We start from the raw sequence: 27,383 nt of genomic DNA, 5'->3' as shown, positions 1-27,383 counted from the left end.
TCTGCTCTCATTTCTGTTCAGACTCTATTAATCCAACTCTTAACCTCTGGCAAGCACTAGCCAGGATTCTGTTTTGGCTTCTACTGCACCCCTCTTCTCCCATCACACATTCCAGACAACCAGTTTCCAACCAGAGTAGGTTAGAATAGAAACCAACCAATCCCTGGCCTCAGAAAGACTGGCTTCAACTTCAGGCACCACCACCAGCATATTAGTAATGTTCTCATGGGATGTCACACCTAGGACTCCTCAGTGTTCTTATGGTCTTTCCAATCTCAATCTTGTAACTGGAAAGTGTTGCCCTCACTTCTCTATTTGAATGCAAAACCACCTTCTCTTTGCCATTCAAATGTCTTTACCTCTAAAATTCAACTCCCAAACCAACTACTACTTCTAAACTGCCCATCACTGCTTATGTACTGGATATATCATCATCAGTAGCTTGAAGGCCAATGGCCCTACACACTCCTGCCTTTTATTTACGCGTTCTGGATTGTAATTCACAACTTTCTATTAAGTCCTCATCCTATGATCAACTCTTCTAGAAAGTGCCTTCCAGACATGACTGGCTAAGATGTTCTCCTTTGTTAAACACTGTTTCACCCTGCCTAGAGTAAGCACCTGAGAACTTTACAGGAGAAGCTGAATTGATCAGACTCAATCTAAAATCTACACTTTAGACAGTAGGGTTTTCCAGTATGTTGATGCTTTTCAAATTAAAAAAAAAAAAAAAAACTTTTTAAGATGTCCCAGCATCCTCTGGGGCCAGAGGCTTATTCAGCTATTGCAGAATCCAAGGCAAGTCAGAACCCCACTGTAGACAGTGGTCTAACACCATGATACTTTTTAAAACACAGACTTACTAAAAGATGTATTCTTTTAAATACATGGCTAAAAATTTACACTTTTTTTTTACTTAAATTCTTAATAAAACAAAGTATTTCAAAAAAGTATTAGACCTACCATCAGACTTACACAGATTAAACCTAGCAACAACTGATGCCTACCAGAACATTGACTTCAAGGTATATTTTATTTTCTCAAAAAACAATTTTCCAAAATGAAAGACTTTGTCATGAATTTTCAGCTTCATTAATAAACCTCAATACATTAAACATTTGTGTTTTTAAATAAGGCCCTCAATTGACAGAGAAAAATACATTGGTGGTGGGATTTCTATGTTCCTTTATTACCAAGAGAAATAAAACTGTAGCCTAGCAGATGGAAGAACTGGAATTTCCAAGGACTCAAGACCTGAAAAGTCAAGGCTTTGGATCAATTCACCCAGAAGCAGAAGTCTGGTGGGATTCCTGATGTAGTACACAGCATCATTTCTGTAAACAAATCCAGGAGGATATAGCTGCTGCCGAATTACAGAAGATCCTGAGCAGAACTGGACCTACCTGGCTGATCCCCGAGGCAGGGATCTTGTAGGACTGCATCTTCTGCTTCAGCAGCTCTGCATCACTGTGACGGAATGGGCACCCTGACAACAGAACACAAGCCACACAGCAGCAAGGTTATTTACCAGGGCTCAGCACAGTGCCACACTTGAGAGGCTGCCGAAGCTCTTAACTGTCTAACAGCTTATTAACAAAAGTCAATTGCCCATGGGTGCAACTGCTTTCCTTTCCTTCTAAACGAGGATTTAGCTGCTCCGTTATCAGGATACTACAGGCTCAAGAGTTCCATAAAACAGTACAACACTCTCAGACTCACACGGCCGTTCGCTAGGAAGAGAAAACAGCCCGAACCTTGCCACTCTCTCACCAGAACAGAAAATCACAAAGCAGCCAGAACAGTTTACCTAAAACTTACACACTCTCACATTTCTGTAGTCTAAAAACATTGCACAAAGACCTAAAAGAGAAGGGATATATATAATAAAAATAAAAATAGCCAAACTCTAAGAAACATAAACATATCATATCAGATTCAGACATAAATTTTATGCCTATCTCCTGAAGACCAGAACCCATATAAACTTTGAAGAATCATGGTGGTAAACAATGTAGACAATTAGTAATTGTTTCAGAGAAAAGCCACATATAGTATATTTGTTTCATCACTGTATTTCATGAGCAAAATAAAAGGATGGACAATGAGAAATATCTGCATGAAGAACAGAGACTATTTAAGTACAGAATAATAAATCAACAAGCTAACTGGGAGTAACTGCACATTTTATTTGAAATCAGTGGAAATTAGGGGATGAAAAATATAATGGAAAAGGGCCAAGAAGCCAAACAAATGCATTTATCAAACAATTTAACTATGAATAAAGCCTCCATTGTAAAACTATGGATCTCTATAAACTATGAAATCTGCAAAATTTATAGCATATCCTTTATTCAGATTTAAACAAACATATTTTAGTACCAGGAGGCATCTTGAGAAAATGTATACCACAGAGTAAAGAGTCTGGCATTCCTGGTAGGTTGACCATGCTCCTGTGGGTGGCTCTCCACAAGACTGACAAAAGAGCAGTACAAATGGAACACGGTGAGTTGTTTAAAATAAAAACCAGAGAGATGAAGTCATAAGATAGGGAGGGGTGGATCTGGGAGAAGTTGGAGGAGCAGTAATATCATATTGAATTTCAAAAAAACAACCTAGCCTTGTAGTGTCTGGGTTAGAAATATAGACACACACACACACACAAAGTATTGAAAATATGTTAGTTATCATCATTATACAGTAATGGAAATAGAAAAATCCCAACGAGAAAGAAAGGATGGTGCACATGGGAAATATTGGTTATTTCCAGAATAACTAAGGTACATAAAAAAGTGAGACAAACTAAACAGAGTCACACAAATTATACTTGACATGATGTACAGGACCCTATAAGAGGCCCAAAAGACAAAGCCAGGTAGAAACAGAGAACAACTCCAAGAAAGGTTTTTCTGAGCTAGGCTCCTCAGAAGAAAAGAGGAAGTAAACCAGAACTCGGCCAAGCTGGTGTAACAGATGATGTAAACACATTCTCTGTTCCCATCCTTCGCCTCGAAGAGAATGATCTTCAGGGTTGAACAAACAAGACAACAAAAGACGGGTGACTGCTCTTACAGCCAATGTTAGCGTTAAAAACCAAACAAACGAACAGATGGACTGTTTGAGACCACGGCCAGATACAGTTAGACCTGCACAGATTCTAACTACTTAATCAACTATTCTAGGAGCATCAGGTGATGAAAGAAAGCTAGTGTAGGAGACTAAATAATTTTACAAATAACAAAACGAAAAAGGACACATTTCCAGTTTCTGCTTGAGCAGACAATGAGCTCAGAAGCTCAGCTCTACCCTAAATAAGAAAAAAAGCTAATTAAACTGAAAAACCACCAACAAAGAAATAGGGGCTCAAGGCAAACTCTGAGAAGCAGGTAAATGCAGAGATTTATAACTGACTAGCAGAGAAATCCCTGAGCAGAAGTCGGTGCCACTGGGCAAACCCAACGACTGTCGCATGACTGGAGTCACAGTGTGCACGCATCTAAGAGAAGCTCGGGGGATGAGTGTTAGGGCAACTCTTACACTGTCATGAGTTTATATTCAGAAAATCTACCAGCATCTCACAGTGTTTATCATATAAATAAATAGAAATGAATAGATAAGTCAAGCTTCTGTAGAAGGAAGGGAAAGGTTAACTACACTAGCGCTTTCTGTTCTCCAGAAGAGACTACCTGAGCAGAGCCCTGCCGGGTCTATTACAGCCTGACATTCTTGGGGAAGAGGGGTACCCAGCAAGCTCATGTCACTCTAGGAGGGAAAGTCAGCACGGCACTGGAGAAGTTCAGTGTGACAATGCTGAACAAGCAGCAGAATTACAACAGCAAGGATGCTGGAATGAAGAGACCAGGTTCAGATGTTATAAAAAGACAGCACGCAAGAACAGATGCTAGAATAACCAGAGACATTAATCCTACGCATTTTTAAAGGCTACAGAGTAAAAACACTACAGAAATTAAAAAGAGCTTCTGTGATGGTTTGAAGGAAAATGGGCCCCAAAGGAAGTGGCACTATTAGGAGGTGTGGCTTTGTATAAGTAGGTGTGGCCTTGTTGGAGGAAGTGTGTCATTTGGGGGCAGGTTTTGAGGTTTCTTTTGCTCAAGCTTTGCTCATTGTGACACTCAGTCTACTTCCTGTTGTCTGCAAGATGTAGCACTATCAGCTCCAGCACCATGACTGCCTACATGCCTCCATGTCCCTCCATGATAATGGACTAATCTTCTGAAACTGTATGCCACCTCAATTAAATGCTTTCCTTTATAAGAGTTACCATGCTCATGGTGTCTCTTGACAGCAATATAAACCCTAACTAAAATGGTTTCTTTTCTGTTGCCTCCAAGATGCACATCTTACTCATACAGACACTGTGAATGCCGTGGTGGAAAATATCTAGCAAGCAAATAGAAATGGAAAACAAGCTAGCTCAGCTATTCTGATGTCTGAAAAAGCAGACGTCAAACCAGAAGTAGTCAGAAGAGACAAGTGAGGTCACTACATATTAAGAAGGGAATAACTCATCAAAAAGATACAATTGTAAATATATATGCACCAAATGTTGAGACTCCCAATTTTATAAAACAAACATTGATGAACATAAAGGTCAATAGGTCAAAATAAAATACTCTAGTTTCCTACTTTCATCTGTAAGATAGATTACCAAACCCTAAAACCAACATAGAAGCTCCAGATTAAACTACATCTCAAATGCATGTAATATATCGACAAATTATTCCACCCAGCAGAAACAGAACAAACATTCCAGGAAGCAGCCATAGAGCCTGCTCAAAAACAGACCACATATATTTATAGCAGCTTGATTCATATATACAGTATGGAAACAATCAAAATGTTTGTGGTAGTCTGAATGTCATTGGCCCCAATAAGCTCATAGGGAGTGTCACTATTGGGAGGTGTTGCCTTGTTGAAGTAGGTGTGGCCTTGTTGAAGGAAATGCGTCACTGTGGGGCCAGGCTTTGAGATCTCTAATGCTTAAACTTCACTCAGTGTCACAGTCCATTTCCTGTTGCCTTCTAATCAAGATGTAGCCAGCACCATGTCTGCCTGCATGCCCGCCATGCTCCCTGCCATGATGATAATGGGCTGAATCTAAACTGTTAGCTGCCACCTCAATGAAATGTTTTCCTTTATAAGGAATGCCATGGTCATGGTGTCTTTTCACAGCAATAGAAACCCTAACTAAGACAATGTTCTTTAACAGGTGAAAAAATAACCTGTGATATATCCAGACAATGGAATATTATTATCAGATCCCCACCCAGCCTTCACTTGGAAGCCAAGAGTAGCCAGCTGAAACATCAGAACCAGCTTCAGTGAGAGGCTCTGTCTCAAAAATGAAGGCAGAGAGTAATTGAGAAAGGCACCTAACATCGCATTTTGGCCTCCACAGGCACACACATGGACACATATCTACACATACACATGCACACATGTGTACAGAGACACAATGTATACATTAACACAACCATAGACACAATCAACTGTCCAAAAAGAGGGGATTGATTTAAAATAACCTTCAAAGGATATATTATGCAACAAACTAAAATAATCTTTCAGAGACTAGTAATAACATAAAAAAATCATAAAATAATGTCAAGTTTAAAAATGTAAGGCAATTAGTTAGGAGTTTATTTAGACTTAAGAGAAAGACTAAAATGTTGATAGTGACCATGATTAAATGTGAGATAATGGGCAAATTTTCTTATAATTTTCAAAAGACATAATATTTTGAAAATAAACAAAAAGGAAGCATAATGATGTCCAGAAAGTCAAAAAACGTGGATGTCAGAGACTGGGGGAAGGAGAGATGCACAGGGGATTTTCAGGCAGTAAAACTGTTCTCTCTCTCTCTCTCTCTCTCTCTCTCTCTCTCTCTCTCTCTCTCTCTCTCAGAGAGAGAGTCATAATTTTGTCCATATCCATAGACTATAGACACCAAGAGTGAGAGAGAGAGAGAGAGAGAGAGAGAGAGAGAGAGAGAGAGAGAGAGAGTCATAATTTTGTCCATATCCACAGACTATAGACACCAAGAGTGAACCCTTATCTCAGCTACAGGCTTTGAACAAAAACAACATTCAGTAACCATTCCCTGTGCCACAAGACACTGATGGAGGAAGTCATCATGTGTGAGGATGAGGGCACACGGGAGCACTGACTTTCTGTTCAGTTTTCCTGTGAACCCAATGCAGCTCTAAAATGATTTATTAGATAGATGGATGGATGGATGGATGAATGGATGGATGGATGGATGGATGGATGGACGGACGATCAATAAATGTGTGCAGCAAACAGTTCATTAACCAAGTATTTGTGAAGAACAGTACAGGAACCCATCCTTATGTGAGGTTTTACTTTCTGTAGTTTTGATTACCCAAGATCAAAAACACACTAATAGAATTTTACACAGGTGTTTCTTGTGTGCAGCATTATGAGTAGTGTGACAGAAATTGTAGGATGTGAGCCACCCCAGTTTAATGTGTCCAGCTGAACACAGTGACTGCCTGTTGGTCACTTAGTCTTAGTTATAAAATCAACTGTCATGATAACACAATTCTACATTTAGATTACACCACATGAGTACTGCCTATGGCAACCCACGTACGCAAACAAACAAGCAAAACAAAATAAAACAACAAAAACTCTGTAAAGTGCTTCCCCTAAGTGGAAGGTTAAGGAAGGGGACAGGAGGCTCAAGTTGTTAAGAATGAATTTTTTAACTGTGAAATGGTCAAAATGAAAGAAGAAACTTCTTACTGGTTTTCCTTACCATGTGGAACTGCAGAAGAAGCAGGAACAGTATGAGACAATTGTTTAGTTAAGACGGCAGAGACATTAACTTGTGGATGGGAAAGAATGAACAGAAAAGGTGTTCTGGGGGTGTCAGAAGCACTGAGTTTACAAACGCACCCCCCAGTGAGGCTCCTTAAAGAGTGACAAGCCACGTACGGCAAGCGGTTTTTATATAGGTTCAGGAGTAGAGTTCCTTTGTCCTGTTTCGTTTTGTTTTTTTTTTTTTTTTTTTTTTTTGATATGGTGCTATGGATCAAACTAAAGGCCTTGTGTGTATTAGGCGAGCATTCTACAACTAACCCAACCCAGCAACAGGTTTTAGAAGAAAAACAGTAAAATCACTAGCCAGGCCACACCTCCGAGGAAGCTGCGCCTCACCCTTCAGGGTTGGGAAGCTGACTAAGGCGACAAGATGCTGTCTAAAGCAGACCTTCAGTCAGGAGGAAGCAGCCTCTTCCAGAAGAGCATGCACAATAAAACCAGCACTCGTGAAGTGCTCAGGAAGCACCAGGGCCCAGCACAAGAGGAGAAAGACCACCTCTAGCAGCAGCAGGGCCGGGCATGCGACACAGCCAGCATGGTGTAAAGAAGCCATGAGCGTTCAAAACCCAAGACGATCTGTTCCTGTTCTGGCAACATGATCTGAGTCGGGGTGACAGCCACCTTGTTAATAGAAAGTTCTGACCGATAATTCCTCCAAGAAATAAAAAAATACTTGGAAAAAGGGTTGAAATTGAAGGTCTTCTTGATGGAAGACCATATACCTGGCCATCCTGAGTTGTTTTGCTATGGAAATACAAGCTTGAAGTTGCATTTTTATTATTTTAATATTTATTATTATTTTATTATTATTTATTATAATAATTATCCTATTATCCTAATAAGATCCCACTACTCCAGCCCTTCTGATCTGCCAAGGCCATAAAAACTTACCTGCTTTAATTGCATTTAAGCATCACTTGATATAGGTCCTAATCTAGACACAGCACAATGTAGGAAATGATTGACACCTATGAAGCAGGAACATTGACCAAGGCTACACTGAAAACCAGAACTGAAAATGCCGGATGGAAGAACGTCCAGCATGAAGCCAGGAACAACTTCAAAGGCTTCCTAGGGATCAGTAAAGGAACAGGGAAAACACTTGTACTGAAAGACAAGTTGGTATGAATTTGCTAGCACGCTCATGAAGCAATGGAGCAAACATCAGATTAACAGACAGACAATTGGAAGAACTTGTTGAGACCCCTACAGAGGGAAATGGACAGAAAACTGAAGCAGAACCAGCAGTGGAACATTCTCAAAATTTGCTGAATTATTGTTTCCAGAGAGATCTCATTATATTGCTCATGCCATATGATGAACTCCTCAGCTCAAGTGAGCCTCCTGCCTCAGCTCCTTAGTGCTGGACTAAAGGCACTGTGCTGCTACACCCAGCTTTAAAGTCATAAAAGGGCAAGGTATGGAGTCCTCAGGATGCACACAGCATTAAAATCTCCCACATGACCTCTAAAGGATCACGATGCTGGGGCAGTAATATGAAAACTAAAAAGAGATAACTTCTTATTATAGTTTTCACACACACACACAAAGTCCTCCAACAGAACAAAGAAGAAAACCTTACAAATACTGAGTATCTGTAAACAGTTCTATCACCTGGCCATGACATCCATCCATTCACAGCATCAGAGCTCGTTGGTCTAGGGTCACCTGACATGATCTTCCTAACACTATACCACAGTGGTTACATCCATCACCTTGGCTTCATTGTACCAAAAATGTACCACATCAGCTCATATCATATAAAAGCAAGGACAGTACACTGACACAGTTGTTTTCATAGTATATCACTATAATTATTCTATTATTGTTAATCTCTTGCTATGCCTAATTTAGAAATTAAAATTTATTATAAGTTGTGCACACGCACAACTCAAGCAAACTGATACATACATTTGACACTGGGACTTGTTAAGCTGCTTACTTAATCTCTGTTAATCAGATGACAGTAGTAAGAAAAAAATACACTGTTCCTCAGCATGTGGCCTTCTGAACATTAACAAAACGTACTATTCTGAAACTAGGGCTTTCCTACCTCAAACAGCTTTAAAACACTTCTATCTTCTGAGACCCCTGTAGAACACATGACAGAGAACAGCAGATGAAAGAGAACTGGGAAGCCTGCTCCAGCACAAGCTGACCGCGGCTGAGTGAGCTGAGTAACAAGACAAATTACTGTCAGAGTAACGGGGCTCCAACCTGACACTGACACACACAGAAGCTACTACAAGCTAGGTCCTTCAGCAAAGCAGAGCGCCATTCCCCAGCATCCAGCCCAAGCACTTACCGTGATAATCCCCTTGGCTTGGTGGATTGGTTAGGATAATCTTCATGCAACTGAAAGGCGTGTAGTCTGTCCTCTTGCCTTCCTTCCCAAAGCTGTGACGGATATTGTAAGCGTAACCTTTATCAAACTGAGGGAAAAAAGAAGAGACCAAGTCAGTCAATACAGTACTAACACCAGCTAGGATCAGAGAGCTAAGTAATTTAACGTTCATGGACCTGTACACCCTATGACACAAAGATCACACACACACACACACACACACACACACACGCACGCACGCACGCACGCACGCACGCACTCACGCACACACGCGCATATACACACCCAGAAACAGGGTTTTTCTATTACTGCCACACCCACTTGTCTCTGCAGTGTACTAAACACACTTTTTAAAGAAACAATAAAAACCTTCTCAGGTAGGAGACAGTTAAGGTTAGAATCATCCCTCTGTCTCTGGTATCTAATGGGGACTGTTCTCAGCAATCCCAGGGATATTAGAATCTACAAGTCAATGTCCAATAGCTCACAACTGGGTGTAATATTTGTATCTAAGTTATTACAGCCTCCCACCTACTTTAAATGATCTCCAAATTATTTACAACAAGTAATACAATCCAAATGCTATGGGAATAGTTGTTACACTGTCATTGTTTGGGAATAATAGCAATGAAAAAGTCTGTACATGGTTAGTACACACACAAGATTTTTTTGCCCCCCAAACACTTCAATCTAAGGTTCACTGAGTCTAAGGATGTGAAAAACCCAAAGCCATGGAGGGCCAGCTATTTATGTCTAAGGATGAGAATAATCTGTTGCAGAATAGAATAATCAATTTGTCCTCCTTAATTTGATTTCAGAGATTATACTGGGTGATAACCAGTTTAACCTCTCTGTCCGCCTCCTAAACTGAACTTTAATTTCTCATCCTAACTCACTGTACTTATGAAATGCCTCTTAAAATATGTAATGTCGTCCTCTGCATCTCCACTCCAGAAAACAAGCTGTTGGCAAATGGCTGATAAGTGGATGAGCCACTACAATTGCCTACTTGGAATCCCTTCCTGCCTTGGCGTTCATAAAACAAGCTAATGGGGTGGAAGGGACATGGGAATGAATGAGATAAGAGGAGGAAAAGGGACTTAACATTCATTGAAAAGCACTTAGGAGCCACCAGGCATCCTGTTATGTGCTTTTTAAAGTGCAACCCCATTTGATCATTTCAAATAACTGGTCCCCCTATGATGGTACCCAAGAGGAAATTGAAGCTCAAAGAAATGAAGTAATGTAATATAACACAGACATTAAATAAACAGCAGAGTTGAAAAGCATGTGGAATTGGAAAAGTCTGATTCCAAAACCCAAGTTCTTTGCATAATACTGCTCTTCCTCAACAATAAGATATTCAAAGATTATAGGTTCCAATATATCATTTTAGGCTGTAACTTCTTTCTTTCAAATGATACTTCATCTTGGAGTCTGGAGTCGGGAGCAGCCTCTTCTTCCACACCTCAGTAGCATTTCCCTATGAATATCTATACTCCTCCAGGATACTTCTCTTTGCTGCATATCTGGTTTCCATCATGCTTGCCTGTGTTTATCTTATGGCTTGTTAGCTTCTACTCTGTACTGAGGTGATCAGTTGCTCCTGGGCTATCCAGCACTCCACTAGTATGCAAGAAAATGAACTCACTGCACGTGGAAGGACTCCCTGGTCTACTATAGCATTTGAAAGGGCATCATCCCATTTTCATGCTCCCATGAAATATTTCCAGTGCCTGATGGTTGGTGATTTTCTAATTCCTTTACTAGGTGATGTCCACAGGCCATTGGTCAAACAAAGACAGACAATGTACCACTGAGAATATGTTTGATTAGAGGGATATGACGGAATATTAGCAAAACCCAACTTAACAAAGGAGCACAAATTATGGTAAATTTCTCACATAATTATTTGGGTAAAAACTATGAGAACGGCCAGGCATGATGATGCACACCTTTAATCACAGCACTTGGGAGGTAGAGGCAGACAGATCTCATTGAGTTCCAGGCCAGCCTGGTCTCCAAATTAAGTTCCAGGACAACTAGAACGTTACACAGAGAAACTCTGTCCCAAACAAACAAACAAACAAACAACAACAACAAAAACTTGTGAGAACAAAAACCGAGTTTCTAAAATAACCATCGGACATCAGCAAATGGCAGACCATAAGAGTCTTTAAATAATAGGAGGGAAATGCCCTGCTTTTACTACGCAGTAATCTCACAAGCTTTCAAAATGAAATTCTCAGAAGCTGTAAGAGCTTCACAGAGCACATCAAATGTTCTTCCATGACACCCAGGCAATACTTGCTAAGTCAGGAGAAGCCACAGAGCACACATAACGAGTCATTTCCAAAGGGCAAAATCTTCAGAGTTCTGAATCTAACATTCAGAATAAAATGTCTATAAAAGGTCATATTTTTATTTCCATGCTTCTTTAAATAAAACACATATTCTGGAAAGCTTGGAGAAAGAGTTCTTAAGCAAATTTTCATGTGAAATTACTAAGCATAACACTAAAAGTATTACACAGATAGAAATAAAAATGTTATTTTGAGCTTATAAATAGATGTGACAATGGGCAATAAACTGACAACCTCAGTGGGCAGGACAGGTCTAAGTTTTATCTGCATTAAGTGAGCACAGGGCACACAAGTATGGCAGAGTTGCCGCTTGCTCTCCTTAAGGTTCACTATGAAAGTAACCCAGCAAATATCAGGGTGTTGGAGATCCTAGGCTTTGAAGTCAGTGAGGCAACTTACAAAGGGTGTGATTTCAACTCTCATCTTTCCGAATCCATGCCATACCCCTGAGGTCTCTTTCCCGTAAGTTTACATCCACTGACTCCACTTATTCTTTGGCTATAAATCTTCACTTGTTGTGGTGCCCCATTCCACAATAAGGCCTCATTCTCTCTCCTCTAGCAGTTCCTAAAGAAAATCTGTTTATATTGCTTTAATTATTGTCCAGCTTGGCTTTTAATTGAGCAACATTATGGAACCACAATCAGATCTGACTGCCATCAGGTCCCTCACTCACAAACACCAATCCAACAACCCAGACTGAACCTCTGTTTCCATCTCATGCAGGTCTAGATAACAGTCCACTGATGGATGATGAAGGCAGATTTGATTCCTAAGATTCTGAACACAAACGCCTATGGACTGGGTCATTTCAATAAGCTCATCATAAACTCCAATCATTGAACATGAAAAATGTACTTAATAGCCCTAACCTACCAAATGTCACCACTTAGCAGGACATGCCCAGAGTGGTTAGTTGTTGACCCTTGATTGTGGGCTAATGGAACCATAGCTCACTGCCCTGCCAGCTCCTCCATGAGACCAAACTGAAGATGATTAGAATTTCTCCTCCGGGATAAAGCAATAATAACTTTTACAAACACTTCCAAAGAGTAAATGTCCGCAGCTTCTGCTAGGTTAGTATCATCCTGTCTACATCTTACCCACATTTAGCTTCTGTCCATTTTCCCCACACAGTCTCCCTATTTTTTTTTGGGGGGGGGGAGGTCTGGTCATTTTAGGCCATAGTATCAGGGAAACCAAAAAAGGTTTTCTGTCTTACAGCATTAAGGATCATACATGTCTGTTTGCATAAAGTCACTGTAAGCTACAGTATGCCTTTTAGGCAATACAAATTATAACACTACAACACTTCCCAGTGAGAAGGATGAAAGGTTGAATAACAAATTCACTAGCCTCAATGGGTGTAAATGTTTAATTACAGGATTCAAATACATCTTGTATAAAAAGGTTATATGCTCAGATTCATGTTAGTGTTTTTCTTTGCAATTAGCACACTGCACCACCTACTTATATGAACAACGTGAGTCACTGCAAAGGGGCAGCATGTCAAGTCCAGAGAAATGATGCAATGTTTGAAGGAAGAAATGCTTTTCCCTTTCCCTCTTAGTGGTGTGTTATAGGCACCACCCTAGATAGTGAATTCATCCTGTGGATTATGATAGAGATTCTGGATCAGAGTCCCAAAACAAAGCAGTTGCCTTCTTGTAACCAAACCACAAATTACTGACAGATTGTGTTCTCAGCAATGCAGGAAGACAACTCTACCCAGGGAGGCCTATGTAAATTTCAGCGTCTGGCTTCAGGTGAGCTGCTAGCTTCTCAGCATCAATGTGGTTTCTCATTAAGACACTGGATTTATGTTGCCATGCTATTCTTTCAAACAATCTACACACAGGAGACATGGAACAGGAAAAGACAGAAAGAAGGAAAATGCTTTTTTTCCTTCAGTTTTACCACCCTAGTAATGTTTAAAGGAAACCAATATCTCGGGTTACAGGTGCTCTGGACACTATAATAAATCTTTCATTTATTCATAGGAACTTAATGTAAAATTAAAATGTCAGTAAGTTCGTCAAACATGAACATGTCCAAAGAACAGCCAGGAAATAGCAAACTAACTGCTGAATACAGACTCTTATGCTTCAGTTTTAGTGCATTAGTGAACAAAACCAAAAAACTCACACACATACATACATACACACACACACACACACACACACACACACACACACACACACATACACACACACACACAGAGCATACACTAAACTATGAATAGTAAAAATACCTAGATTTCATATCAATTCTCATTTTCAACGTTAATTTTCAAACTACTTGGTAACTACTCTCACAGTATCCCTGAAGTAGAGACGTGTCATTAACAATAGAGATGCTTTCTGAGAAGTACAGATTGGGTGGAGCTGTGAGAGGAAAGTGTGTATTTGCACGGTAGTATGCACAGACCATCGACCACTGTGGTCTCTTGGCACAACCCAGAGACAGGAAATGTATGGGGCTGCCGCTGGCATAACACAGTGTGCTTTTACAGTTTGGTGTTGTTTTTGTTCAGTGCTAGGGATCGATCCCAGGGCCTTGGACTTGCTAGGCACACACTCTATTCCTGGGCTATATCCCCAGTGCTATAGATGCGTAAGAGAACCCTCAAAAGTCATCATAAAGAGTAAGGCTAAGGCTAAAGATGCAGTTCAGTGGTAGAGTGCTTGCCCAGCATGCACAGGGTCCTGCTTTGATCCCTGAACTGGGGGTTGGAGGTAAGACAGTACAGTAAATATAAATATATAAGCATAAGCAATCATCGTCATCATGTATTATAAACTGTGCACAATTATATGTGCTATGCTTTTATCAACTGTTAACCACAAACATGTGAGCGCGACACTACAGTATGAAGAACCACGATCACACACGTGGTGCATATCTGGTGCACGACTGTGTACAGGACTGGTTAGCTGACTTGTATCTGCTGGTAGATATCTGAGTAATAGTTCCTCAGCAGCAAATATGAACCTCCAGTCTGTGCAAAGCTCATTCACTGAATTACAAAACTTCTCAACTGTTTCTTTACCATGTGTGGTGAAGGACGTGGATGAGCTTGTCCCAATATATTAAAAAGAACAAATATATCTTAGCTGTGTTTAGCAATCTACCAAACTCCACTTTCATGTCTGGGTGCATGTGAAACCTCAATAGATACAAACTGTCATTGGTACTACAGAAGCAACTGCCTTATTGATGGGCTCTCAGAAAGGGCGAGCTGAGGGGAAGGAGGAGACAACTGGAGCTGAGTCATACATTCATACTCTCTCTAGGGATGGCTTTTGTTCACAGGGCAAGTAGAATACTGGACGTGGTTTGGGATGTGCTGTGACTGAAAATCCTGCTCAGTATCTCAGGAGAGACTGAGAATCAGCATAGGACAGACGAAGTCTAGACAAAGGAGAGACACCCTGAGGACAAAAACCCCTTGAAGACACAGATTTTGGGCATTTTGTTAAATTCTGTGTCATTTGTACCTACTTGGCACGTAAGTAATAGTTCTACAAATAACAGCCAGGGCCACGTGGACTTTCTGTATTACACTGTTTTAATCTAAACAATTGGCAAGTTTCATTTATTTATGCTTGTTGAAATAATGAAAAATGTAATATTTTCTCATTCTACAACCTCTCTTATGGGACTAAGCTTTAAAAAAGTGTTTCTTTAACGGCTGAGCCATCGGTGGTGGCACACGCCTTTAATCCCAGCACTCAGAAGGCAGAGTCAGGCGGGTCTCTGTGAGTTCAAGGCCGGCCTGGTCTAATAGTGGCACAATGTTACAGGAGTAACCAATCACCTTCTGACTGGAACAAAAGCCTGCTCCATGAGATGGAACCTATACCTGGCACTGTCAACAGAGACAAGAACCTATGGTCATAAGCCCAATACATATTCTTCTAAATGGACATATGACCTGTAATGATTTTTTGCTATATCCACAAATCAGAGCCATTTCTCAATCCTCATCAAAGAAGCCTCTCCTGGAAGTAGATGGCAATTAACACAGAGATCCTACCCCTAAACCCGGTCAAAATGCAGAGCAAAAAAGACCATGGAGTGCTCAGCCCTCCCTCAAAGCTCAGGGATTTTTGGTAAACAGGGAGCAGAAAGATTGTAAGAGCCAGAGGTGGTGGATAACATCAAGGAAACAATGATTTCCAAACACAGCAGGGGAGATGCAAATATACTCATACCAATTGTGACAGCATGTGTAAGGCCTTCAGAAGCTCCAGCCAGACAAAAATCTCAACATAGGAAGAGGAAGATGGACACAATCCCACCAGTAGCTGAGGAACTATTGGTATTTAATAGGTACTGGGAACAGGAGAGTTAGTTTCCTTTAACGATGTGACCACTAATAGGTGAACTACATACCAGGGCAGGCCTCAACCCCAAGACTAGCTGGGAAACACGTGCTGCACTTGACAGGGAAAGAAGAAGAAAAAAAGAAGACATCCCAAAGTTGAATGGGAAGGGATGGGAGGGTGGAAAGGGAAGCAGATGGGGGTGGTGAATGTGTTTAAAATACATTATGAAACTCTCAAAGAATTATTTTGAAAAGAAATCTAAAAGTAGTCAATCAAATCATAATAAGCAGTATTTTACAACAGCATTCTCTTATTCTGATCACCATTTTAGAGCTAAGATAACAGAGTAATATGATTATCTCACTGAGTCTCCAAGTTCAGTTTTGTGCTAGATTTATTTAACTTGTTCCAGCTATATAAAAATATACAAATGTGTATAGGTATTAACATTCTCCTACAGTATTTAATTATGTTAAAAGATTTCTTCCCTTAATATAACTGTTTTAATTGTTTCTCTATGCTACATCACACTTGGACACACTAAGAAAAAAAATCAATTGCTTATAATTTTACGTCAATAGTTTATGTGAATATATTATTATGCAAAATACTTCTCTTCATGAAGCACACACATGCATATTATCTTTAAATACATACATATGAATAACGTTCCAAATTACCATTCTGCTATTGAAATTTCTGTTGTAGGTTTTAAGATTACTGTGTCATAAACTCAATATTAACAGAAATTATTTCCCATTCTGTTTTCAAGAAAAGATGTTCCTTAAAAAAAGAACGTTTTATATTCATTCAAATTTAATCATTTAAATGGTGAGATACTAACAACAAAGAAAGCCAGGGATAACTGCAAATCTAAGAATGGGGCTCTGCCTGGACAGCTTCTGGGATCACAAGCCTAGAAGCCTCTTCATATGTAGATGAACTTTCACTGAAATTCAAAAGCTGCTTCTGATGTCCTTGAAGGCATACAAATGAGCAGAATCATAATGAGAAACACATGTAAAGTTATAGGAATAATATTTTGATGTGCAGCTTTAAAGAGTAATTTGTTGAATACTAATAATCCCCAAATCAATTTGTCTCTAAAGAAATATAAGCACAATATTACTTTTGAAACTTGAATAATAGCAGACACTGAGGCCCTCACCAAGCAACTCCATGAGACGGTTTACATAAATGCTGAGGAATTTATCTTCCCTCAGTATCACCCAATTCACAACTGACAACATTTGCTCCTCAAATTTGTTTTCTGCACAACTATAACCAGTTAAAAGGCTTCTGTTTCCCTACTAGAGTTAGGTTACATCCAACCCAGGCCTACGATGCAGGGGCATCTCTGTTCCCTATGCCCACTATTTTCCACAGTGAAAATCTTCTAAAAATTATGAACTCAATGCAGTTAAGTGTGTACATGAACATACAGTGGCTTTCCTGATCTCAATTTTTTCTTGGTTCATATCATCATTTTCTGTTCCTTTTTTCTGTTATGAAAACATCATGTACCATAAGCCTGCCAATTGCATGTGCCTGTTCACGATGTGAAAGCTGTGTGGCTCCTAAAGGGGACAAGGTGACATGGCATGTAAAGAATGTCACCTTAGTTCCACCATGGGAAACACTGTACCCAAACTCTGTCCCTCAACTGTGCCTCCATTCAATACTGAAACAAGTATCCTCAAATTCCACATTTTGGCTGCGGCTCAGCACTATTCCATTCACCTGGGGAGTCAACAAAGCCAAAGAAAAGGAGCTTTACTCTGTCTTTTTTCTTTTTGCTGCGCAACACTGACAGCACCTTGTTCATTAATTAAACTTTTTTATTAAAGAAAAAGACGGCGGAGCATTATATCGGACACTGGAGAAAGAAGGTAGAAAATAAAAAGGATGGATTTTTTTACTTCAAAATTCTGCTCAGAGATACAAATTAGTATTCAGAGATGACAAAGCACATGAAGATGGGCATTTCACCAGGTAAGACAGCAGGAGGTCGACACAGACACAGAACAGGTGCGCGGAGACTCCTCCCACAGGTTGTACATGAATTAACCAACACTTGGCTCCACCTTGATGCTTCAACAACCTGTGCACATTCCCCAAGTTCTGAAGAGATCTGAGGTGTGGTTATGAACTCAGGTCTTCAAGGCCATGCAGCTAATTAGTAATGTTATTTTTGGTTCCTTGCATTTCCTACAGAAGAAGTGAATACATTCCTGATGGTTTAGTTCTGTCTAAGTAAGGGGGGGGGGCGCATGGCGCCCTTTGACAAGGACAATGCACTTCTTAATCCTTTCCTCACTGACTCTTGCTTCAATAAGGATTTAAAGTGTACATGTCACCTCTAACTTTGCCAGCCTAAAACTCAAAATAGCAATGCAATAAAATACAAGTTTATGCAAAAAAAAAAGTCTTTTGACACAAACAATAGATCTTCTAGAGGGAAGAGATCCAAAGGCTTTAAACAAACGAGAAAATACCTTTCATGTATTTTTATTTGAGTTTTTGATAACTCAATACAGGGAAACTAGAGGAATACAGGCATTCATTTTGTTTTATCATTATACAAATCAAGTAGATTGTTTTCACACACAAAAATTCTATTAGAAAACTGCCAATATGCATATCCTGGATTCAAAAAATTTATTGAAATAACATCAATTTGATGGTAACTTTAATAAAAAATATTTTTCTTGTTGTAAAGCTGAGGAGACTATAATTTTTCCTGACATGTCTCACTAAAAACTGATGACCAGTGGGAATATGCCTCTTCATAAGTCATGAAATAGTGATACTAAACTCAAATTAACAATAACCTTGAGTTCACAGTTCCAAATCTGTGCTTACTTTCCAGCAAAGCTGTTTTAGCTATAATGATGGATGCTCATTCATTTACTTTGTCCAGGGATGCATTTTACATATATTTTTATACTTTAGTATTTATTTTGCTTAAATTTGAATTTATGAAATGAACCCAGTTTCACCTTATACATAAGAGAATGGGGGCTCTGAGCAATAAAGGTACCTCCTGAGGTCTGCACCATCAGGGAGCTAGTTCAACTGAAGCTGCACTCACATGTAGTCTATGTACCTACAAATGTTACTGGCAGCAGGAGCCTTTACCTGCTGAGGTGTCTCAGTGACCCTGAAATGTTCATTTTCAACACTGTATTAATGTGTTACTAACTGAATGTGAAACTGAAACAGTATCCAATAATATTTTTAAAGTACTATTGTTCTTCCCAGTTCTCAGACTGAAAAATAAATACCCAATAGCCAATTGCTTCCTTGTAGAACAAATAAACTGATCTGAGATGCATGTGGTGCAGTGTGAGATGAATATTAAAAGTTGCTGGTTATATGATTAGATTTACCTTGTGCAGGTACAAAAATCAAAGCCATTCTGCCAACAGACACTACGGTATTTCACAGCATCCTATCAAAGTGTAAAAGTGTTGTGAGATTTCACTTTCCAATAGTATGCTTGGTAGCTGCAGTGAAATGCCATCATATAGGCATTTAAGGCCTGAACTACCACACAGGGAAACACATTTTCTTTTCCAACGTATTTTCTTTTCCAACAAAAACCCCTTTTAGTTTTAACCAGACAATTTCGTTCTTGCAAACACAGTGAACAGTGCATTTGCCCCAACAGCCTGCAGCTCCACAGACAGGGTGACAAGAACCTCTGCAACTCACCTGTGACATGCTGCAAAGCCAGCAACCCTTCACCAGAATCCTAAGAATCCATCTCTTAGCATTCAGCACCCAAGTGTTTTGTAAGGTTTGTACAGAAAAATGACCAAAGTGATCAACAGCAATACCGCTTGTAGGTGTTATAAAACCAGCAAAACACAGAACTCACTGGGATGGCCTGGATTAATGATGGTGAGTGGGAAAAAGTCATCGAGTTCATCAACTCTAAAAGCAAACTGGTGGTCACAAAAGAAAACAGTGAAAACCACATTTACTCTAATCATCAAACCAAACAGTTGAGACAGTGGTACTTGGCTTTCATTATCAACCTGTATAAAGCCAGAGAGCTCTCACAAGGCTTCCAGCACAGCTCTGTCACACCAGTTAGCTCTGACTCCTAACATTTTCCCAGACAAGCCTCTATTACCTTTACTTAGATATGTCACTGTGGCTCAGCAGCTGCTGGACTGACTTAACGAACTAAAACGATGATTTCTCATGCATACATAACTCACTTTTACATCCTCATGAAGAGGATAGGCAAGAATAACTAAGAGAGTTAACCAAAGTAAAGACAGCTGAAGTGAGAGCTGAAGGCCGATGGATTCACCTTGGAATTACACATTAAATATGAATGTTAAAATGTAAGTTTTTTCATTCAATTTACTTTTACTCCTACAAATTTATATTCAAGTTATATTTTCAAAAAAGCCTGAGTTACAGACAGTAAGCATTCACAAAGGAAAAGAAAAACCCACATATAAATTTGGGGCTTAGAAAACTTCATTACTCACCAAATTTTGTTTTTAAGAATAGTTAATACTATATTTTTGCATCACTCATTTCTAATTAGTCCATTACTTAAACAAGAAAATAAAAAAACCAATGTTCTCAACAAGCACTACCTGCTAATATTGCTACTTCCTCCTCCTCTCATCTTAATATGCACATGCGCACTAAAGATCAGTAACTTTTGAAGCTATGACAAAGCTACCATGCACAAAGCTCCTCCACATGCCTGACAGTGTTCCATACTTGGCAGAGGTTATCCTTACTCCTCACAAGAACCCACCAAAAACTGAGATGACAGCTGCCATATCCGAATGAGAACATAGAACGAACCCCAGTGAGGCAAAGCTGACCTGACCAAGACCGTGAACGAACAGAAGCAAACTACAATCAACTCTTTCTACGCTCCCTCGGGAACTGATAGGGCTTGTTCTGAACTAGGTTCAAAACAGCAGCCAGGGTAGAAAGAACTTCATTCCCAGAAAGTTGACTTAACTCTGGAGCAGCATACACACACGAGATGCTATTTCTTCAATTTGATGGGAAGAAAGGTGTGCACAGCTTTTCAGAGTTGGTGTGAGGACCTGGCTGTGTCCTGTGGCTTTAGACCCAGGGTTCTTTCTAACATTCAGGCTTCACTGGTAAGACAGAGTTGAAAGGATGTGTGTCTTTTATGAATTACCCAGGGAGCCCAGAGTCCAGGGAAGTCACTATGTCTAGTGTGGGAAATCTGAAGGAAAAAAAATCTACATACACTATGCTCTTATGCGTGTATTCCTCTAAGACAAAATTCTATCTTTACAGCTACAGCTCCGTCAGGCATTCAGGGCATGAATAAATCTAGATACACCAAGCTCTTTGCTCGTCTACTTTATTTCTCTGGGATGAAATCCTGTCTACATAGCTTCAGTTCCGTCCTGACTCTCAGTTCCTCTTTGTCTTGTTTTACTGCTCTCTCATAGTCCTGCTAACAACTAGGCTCTTATGCTTCCAGCCTCATCCTCGTCCTGTTTCTTCGCCCTCCATCTCTACTTGCTCTCTATTCCTGGTTCTGATGAACTCTACAAGAGTTCTGCCTTACCATCTACAAAACCTCTGTGTTCTTCTCTTCTCCCTGGTCATGCTGTTCTGCCTACCTCTACAGAAAACACCTGTCTCTTCTTCTTCTGGCCAGGCAGTTCTCTGCCTCCTCAGGAAGGTTGCTCCACCCTACTTTCCACCTTGATATGTAAAAATCTCTTTTGTTCTCAGTCAATGGCTCTGGAGGCACTAGGCCTCAAGAGGAGGGGATGGTCTGAGCTTCCTTAGCACAAGAAACAAAGCTATGTGTCTTCCCCCAGCTTGTCTCCTAGGCTCAGCAGGGGAGTTAGTTACCTAGAAATTCAGCAGGTCTGAGGAGCTGAACTGTTTGCCAAATGGTCTGGGAATATTTGGGCACACAAGAATTTCATAGCAGAAGACAGCTGAAATATTAAAGGCTGGATAACACCAAATATTCATAATAAACGGCTTGCCTTTTGACAGACCCTTGGCCGGTCAAAGTATAGCTTCAATACACAGTTGAACTCCTTATAACATATTCTTGTGGCTCACCACAGTTTTTGCCAAGCACCTGGACAGATATACACCTAAAGACTGTAGCTCGGCCCACTCCATTGTATCCCAGGCTCTTCATTTTCACTATCCCCTTAATAACTATGAAACAGAATCTTACATATGCTTTCCTTTACTGCATGAAAAGAAATCTACTGAAATATAAAAGTAGGAATAGAACAGTTTTATTCAATTCCATCTTTAATTCTACATTAGTATTTCATTTGTAAATACAGAAACCCCAAGACTTATAATAAGGAAATAACACTGGCAATGTGGTTTTAAATAAGTAATATCATCTTCTCTAAAACATCAGCACAAAGCTGCAGTTACTGCACATGATGCTTCTTCCTTCCTTGGTGTAGGCGGTTTAATTTCACACAAATAATAAGGTGGAAACGCTAATAAAGAACAACCTATGTTGATCTTTACAATGACAAAAAGTCACATTACTCACTCCACGTGGACCACGACACACTAAATGGCATCACTGTTGCCTATCTGCCTACTTATGCACCTAGAATATTGTGTTAAATGCAAGTGTTCCACGTCTCCTGGCCAAATACAAAGTTCTTTCAAATTCTCAGAAAGGTTATAAACAGTACAAATCATTTATAACACAGGTTCCCTTTCAAACAAGGCTCAAAACATACTTGATAATTCAAGAAAAAATACAGTGACGAGCTTTGCTAATACAATACAATGAAAAAGATAAGAAGTGCAAAGGATGACAATTAACCCAATTGTCATCAGAGAGCTTTCATCCAGTAACTGCTGGAAACAGATGCAGAGACCCACAGCCAAACATTAGGCTGAGCTCGGGAATCCTGCTGAAGAGAGGGAGAAAGGATTAGAGGAGCCAGAGGAGTCAAGGACACCACAGAAACAACTAACTGGCTCATAGGAACTCAAAGAATCTGAACCAACAACCTGGGAGCCTGAATGGGACCGACCTAAGCCTTCTACATATATGTGACATTTGTGGAGCTTGGTCTATTTATGAGACTCCTGGCAATGGGAGCGGAGGTTATCCCTAATGCTTTGGCTGGCCTACTCCTCATACTCGATTGCCTTGACCAGTCTTATTACGGGGGAGGTGCTTGGTCTTGCCACAACTTGATATGCCACCTTTTGTTGATACCCAGGGGAGGTCTGCCCCTTTCTGAACAGAAAGGGTTAGGGGGGAAGGGTGGCAGAGGGGAAGTGGGTAGGGATGTAAAATGAATGGATAAAATAGAATAAAATAGAAAAGAGATGCAAAGGAGCAACTAGGAAACTCCAGGGATGAGACCAAATGTTCATACACACTTCATCCTAGCTTCAGACAGAAGCAGTAAGCAGAGTGGCAGCTGCAGCATTGTCGCTGAAGCTCATCTGGAGAGCAGTGCCTTTGTTTCATAAGGCCAAGGAAATCACCCTCACCACAAGCGTCTGCTAAATACATTCCAAACTTCCTCACAGATAAAGATTAGAAGTACAATTTCAATGGAGTACCGCCATCTGGACCTCTAACAAGTAAGGAATGAGAAACAGCACAGGGCAAAAGGCATTTTGCTTTTCCACCTAGTGTAGAGAGAAGTATTTCATGTCCAGCTGAACAGACAGACGTTCACTTGACAGCTTGTCCTATTGTCAGAGTAGGAAGTGTTCAAACTCAAAAATGAAAAAACAAAAACAGAACCAACAGCCCTCTTTGATAAGACTCCAACACAAGAAAATTATACGGGCAAAACATTCAGTTTCCATACATCTTTTCAAGCACAGTCTCTAAGTTTACAAGATAACCCTAAGGTGTAACTGAAACCTTCAGACACCTGTCTCTGTGATCATGAGTTAGAGAAATGCAGCGTCTGCTGCTCTCACTCTGCAGGGCTGTGTCACCTCTTCAGTCTTCACCTTGTCAGTCATGGCTGACCGACCTTCGCCCTCTGCAACAGTCAACAGTGTCGTCACAGCGTTTCCTAACAAGTACCACACTATTGCTAATGCTTGGATTGAAGGCTGATAGAATTAAAGGTAAACGATGGGACAAGTCTGACTACAGAAAACAAAAATGATATTGAGCAACTACTGTGGGTAAGGAACAAATCTAAGCAGTTTTCTTATGCTAACTTCACTTAATGCTTACATGAAGCCTTTCGGACAGGTACTATTAGGATCTTAATGTCATAGATGAGGAAACTGGACTATGGTAAGATTAAGCAATTTGCCCAGAGTCAGCACACAGCTGCTGACTGATAGAGCAGAGTCTGAACACAAGTACTCACATATTCTCAAAAATTATCTCTAGTTTATCAAAAAAAAAAAAAAAATCTACTCCCTTTTTAATTATTCAGAAAAAGAAATAGAGGAAGAGAAACAATTAAAACCATGCTATTCTCACTGAGATTACAGAGCAACAAAGAATGAGTTGTTATTGAGCACTAAAAAAAAAAGCACTAGTGTGTCAATCCTGGGCTTGATTCTGGGAGACCCGTCAGGAGGCCTGTGACTTTAGGCAATTAACCTAACTTTTTGAGATCCCAACCCAATCTATAAAGTGAGATTTAAAACTACTCTGTTCCTTGTGAATTATATCTCAGGGGAAATCAATCTTCAGGATGACCTGGGGAAGATTCTTTACAGACGAATTCTGGCTGATAAATTTAGAAGTAAAACATTAGCATAATTGCTTTGAGAAGACCATTCTATTGCCAAACCATCAAATGAGACGCCAATGGTGAAGGCTATGGCCACCAACGCCCCCTCAGGTGACAGAAAGTGAAATGTAAGGGTGAGTCACTTAGGAAGGACTCTTGATGAAACGGCTGAACCTAGCAGAACTGGCTACCTATAAGAAGGGTGAGAAATGAAGCAGGATGTAAACAAAGACAGACAAAACATTTTATAAAACTGGCTCATTTGTAAGTTAATAAATTAAAAATACAAATGGGGGGCAGTGTGGAGAGCCTGCTGAAGTGCACAGACACTTAGGATGGCTAATTGTGTGTGTTTTAACTGGATTATGGGGTCCCTGACATTTCTGTACATGTCTGGGTGTTTTAACAGGCTGGGCAAAGCGGCTTTCCCTCTCCGGTGTGAACGGGCAGCACCCTGTGTGTTGGAGCCTAAGCAGGATGTTAAAGAAAGCCAGAATCTTCCCTTCTCCCTCACAACCTGACTGGGGACAGTGTCCTGCTCCTGTCTCTAGCTGTCCTGACTCTTGGGCCTCTGGCTAAGGCTAAACTTCACCACTGGCTTTCCTGAGTCTCCAGCTGTAGACAGCAGGATCTGGTATTCTTCAGTCTCCATAATCCCATGACACAACTCCCCACAATCACTCCCTCTCTCTGCACACTATTCTCCCTGCACTTGTATGACCCTGTTTCTTTAGAGGATTCTGATGTACACAGAACCACGTAACCATTGTTTGGAACAAGTCTGGGTTTTGGGGTTTTGTTTTGTTTTGTTTTAAATCAGCTAAAACAAAATAAAGGACAAATTCAATGTAGAAAAGGATAGGTAATTGTTTCATATGATGGATAAGTGGAGATTTGTGTTTACATATGTTTGTAATTTTTCATGTTAAAATATTAAGAAATGTTATCACCCTGTTTCATAAACTATTATAATGACCACTGATTAAAAGCAGCTACAGCATACATGTACAAGATGAATGTCAGTTTGAAAAAGAAAAAAAATTAGGAATCTATGCTCTAAATTAGGAGCTGGCACACTACACCCAGCACATAAGCTAAATCCAGCTGGGCACCTGGCTTATGGGTAACAAAGTCATGTCCAATCGCACAGGTCCCACCTGTGGTGGCTTCCTGCCATAGCAGCAGAGCAGCCAAAACAGAAGCCAAGAGTGACTATCTGGCCTCTAAAGAAAGCCCACCGCCTCTAGTTTAAATCCCGTATTTTCATGGTAGCCTGACACTAGGAAACCGAAGCCTGTGGACCACAAGTTCAAGGTCATTCTTGACAACAAAGGTGAATTCAAGGCCAGTAGGTCCTAGGTAAGACCCTGTCTCAAATGGAAGATAATAATTATTTAGAGTTTTATTCTTTTGTCTTTTTTCATTTTAAACTTTACTGAGGATTTTTGCTAATCTAGTTTCTTGCAAAAACAAACCCTCATTAAGAAAAGCTGGGTAGTTTCATAATTTTCATCTAACATGGACAAATAGTTTCATAGCTTCTAGGTAGTTCTTTGCCAAACTGAGAGCCTGTGTGAAAGGAAACAAAGTCAAAACAGTAGAGAGTTAAAAATAACTACACAAAGAAGCAATTACAATTCTGAAATACCATTATTTTATTTCAAGTTCCCCAACTCTAATAAAATAACCTGAGAGAAGGAATGTCTCATCTGGCTTCAACACATTACAACCAAGGGATGCTTCTTATTTGGGAGCAAGGTAAACACACACACACACACACACACACACACACACACACACACACACACACACAGGCTGCAATTTCCTTCCTGTGAAACCTGGCAAAGAACACTGTAGACCCAGAAGGCACTTTCTTTTCCAACCCCAAACTTCGGTATGTTTTGAGCTGGTAATCTGAAGACTCTTTGACAGCCTTCGGCTTACAATACATAACTTGGGGTTATACCTCTGAGCTCGTTAGCAAGTTAGGGCCTGAGAAAAACAAAGGTGCAGAAGAGAACATAAAGACACAGGTGAATTTAACACACAAGCACACTAGCTGAAGGGCATAAAACTACGTCGTCACTCCTTTAAATCTGTACAATTATGTCCCCAAGACATCCTCATTAGCACACTCTACTTTGTTACTAAGTCAGAGTCTCATGTCTACACGGTCAGGAAATAAACATAAAATTTAAAAGTTAAGTCAAATAAAATGTTTGCAGAACTCAATGGCTGAACTTCACTTTTAAAAGGCACTAAATACAGCCAATCTGTCAACCACCACTACTCTAAAACAAATTCATTATCTGAAGAGAAGTGGGTGAGATTTTTGCCACAAATTTCTGAGGGAAAAGTAAGACTATTTTTTTTTTCCTGTTTTGAAGACAGACGCTGCTTTTTCTGATACTAACTCAACTTGAAATCTCTACTAACCAGTATTTCCTTCACTGTGCAATGATAATTGACGTTCCTAGTGATAAGCCTGAAGCACTTCCCAATTCTGAAGTACACTGTAAATCATTAAAATATGGAATTATGATCAATTACATTCGGTAGTGAGTGCACTTCATTATCTTCTCATTATCTTGAGATTAGTAATATATCTAAGATATATGGGACAACTGTCCAACAAGAAACAGCTATACTCAAATCAGCTGCGCTAATGGAATGCTCTTATAGTATAGTTGATTGACTATGCATCAGTGAAATAATTACCTCCCTCAAAATTTGGGGCAGGATGCTGTAGAGAATGTTA

The 27,383-nt window shown here is 40.0% G+C and overlaps 1 protein-coding gene across 3 annotated transcripts in view; it reads right to left on the bottom strand.

The window, feature by feature from the left end:
• Prim2 (DNA primase subunit 2) overlaps positions 1–27,383 on the bottom strand; it is a 233,317-nt gene that overhangs the window by 30,238 nt on the left and 175,696 nt on the right. For all 3 annotated transcript variants that reach the window (XM_059281728.1, XM_059281729.1, XM_059281730.1), the window contains 2 exons: positions 9,164–9,290; positions 1,404–1,486 (listed from right to left, as the gene is read on the bottom strand). In XM_059281728.1, coding sequence (XP_059137711.1) covers positions 1,404–1,486; positions 9,164–9,290 — 210 coding nt within the window. The remainder of the gene's footprint in view (positions 1–1,403; positions 1,487–9,163; positions 9,291–27,383) is intronic.

This window comes from Peromyscus eremicus, chromosome 16_21 (assembly GCF_949786415.1).
Source record: "Peromyscus eremicus chromosome 16_21, PerEre_H2_v1, whole genome shotgun sequence".
Classification (NCBI taxonomy): domain Eukaryota; kingdom Metazoa; phylum Chordata; class Mammalia; order Rodentia; family Cricetidae; genus Peromyscus; species Peromyscus eremicus.
Note: the sequence above shows the minus strand (reverse complement) of the source record. Positions and strands in the feature narration are given on the sequence as shown.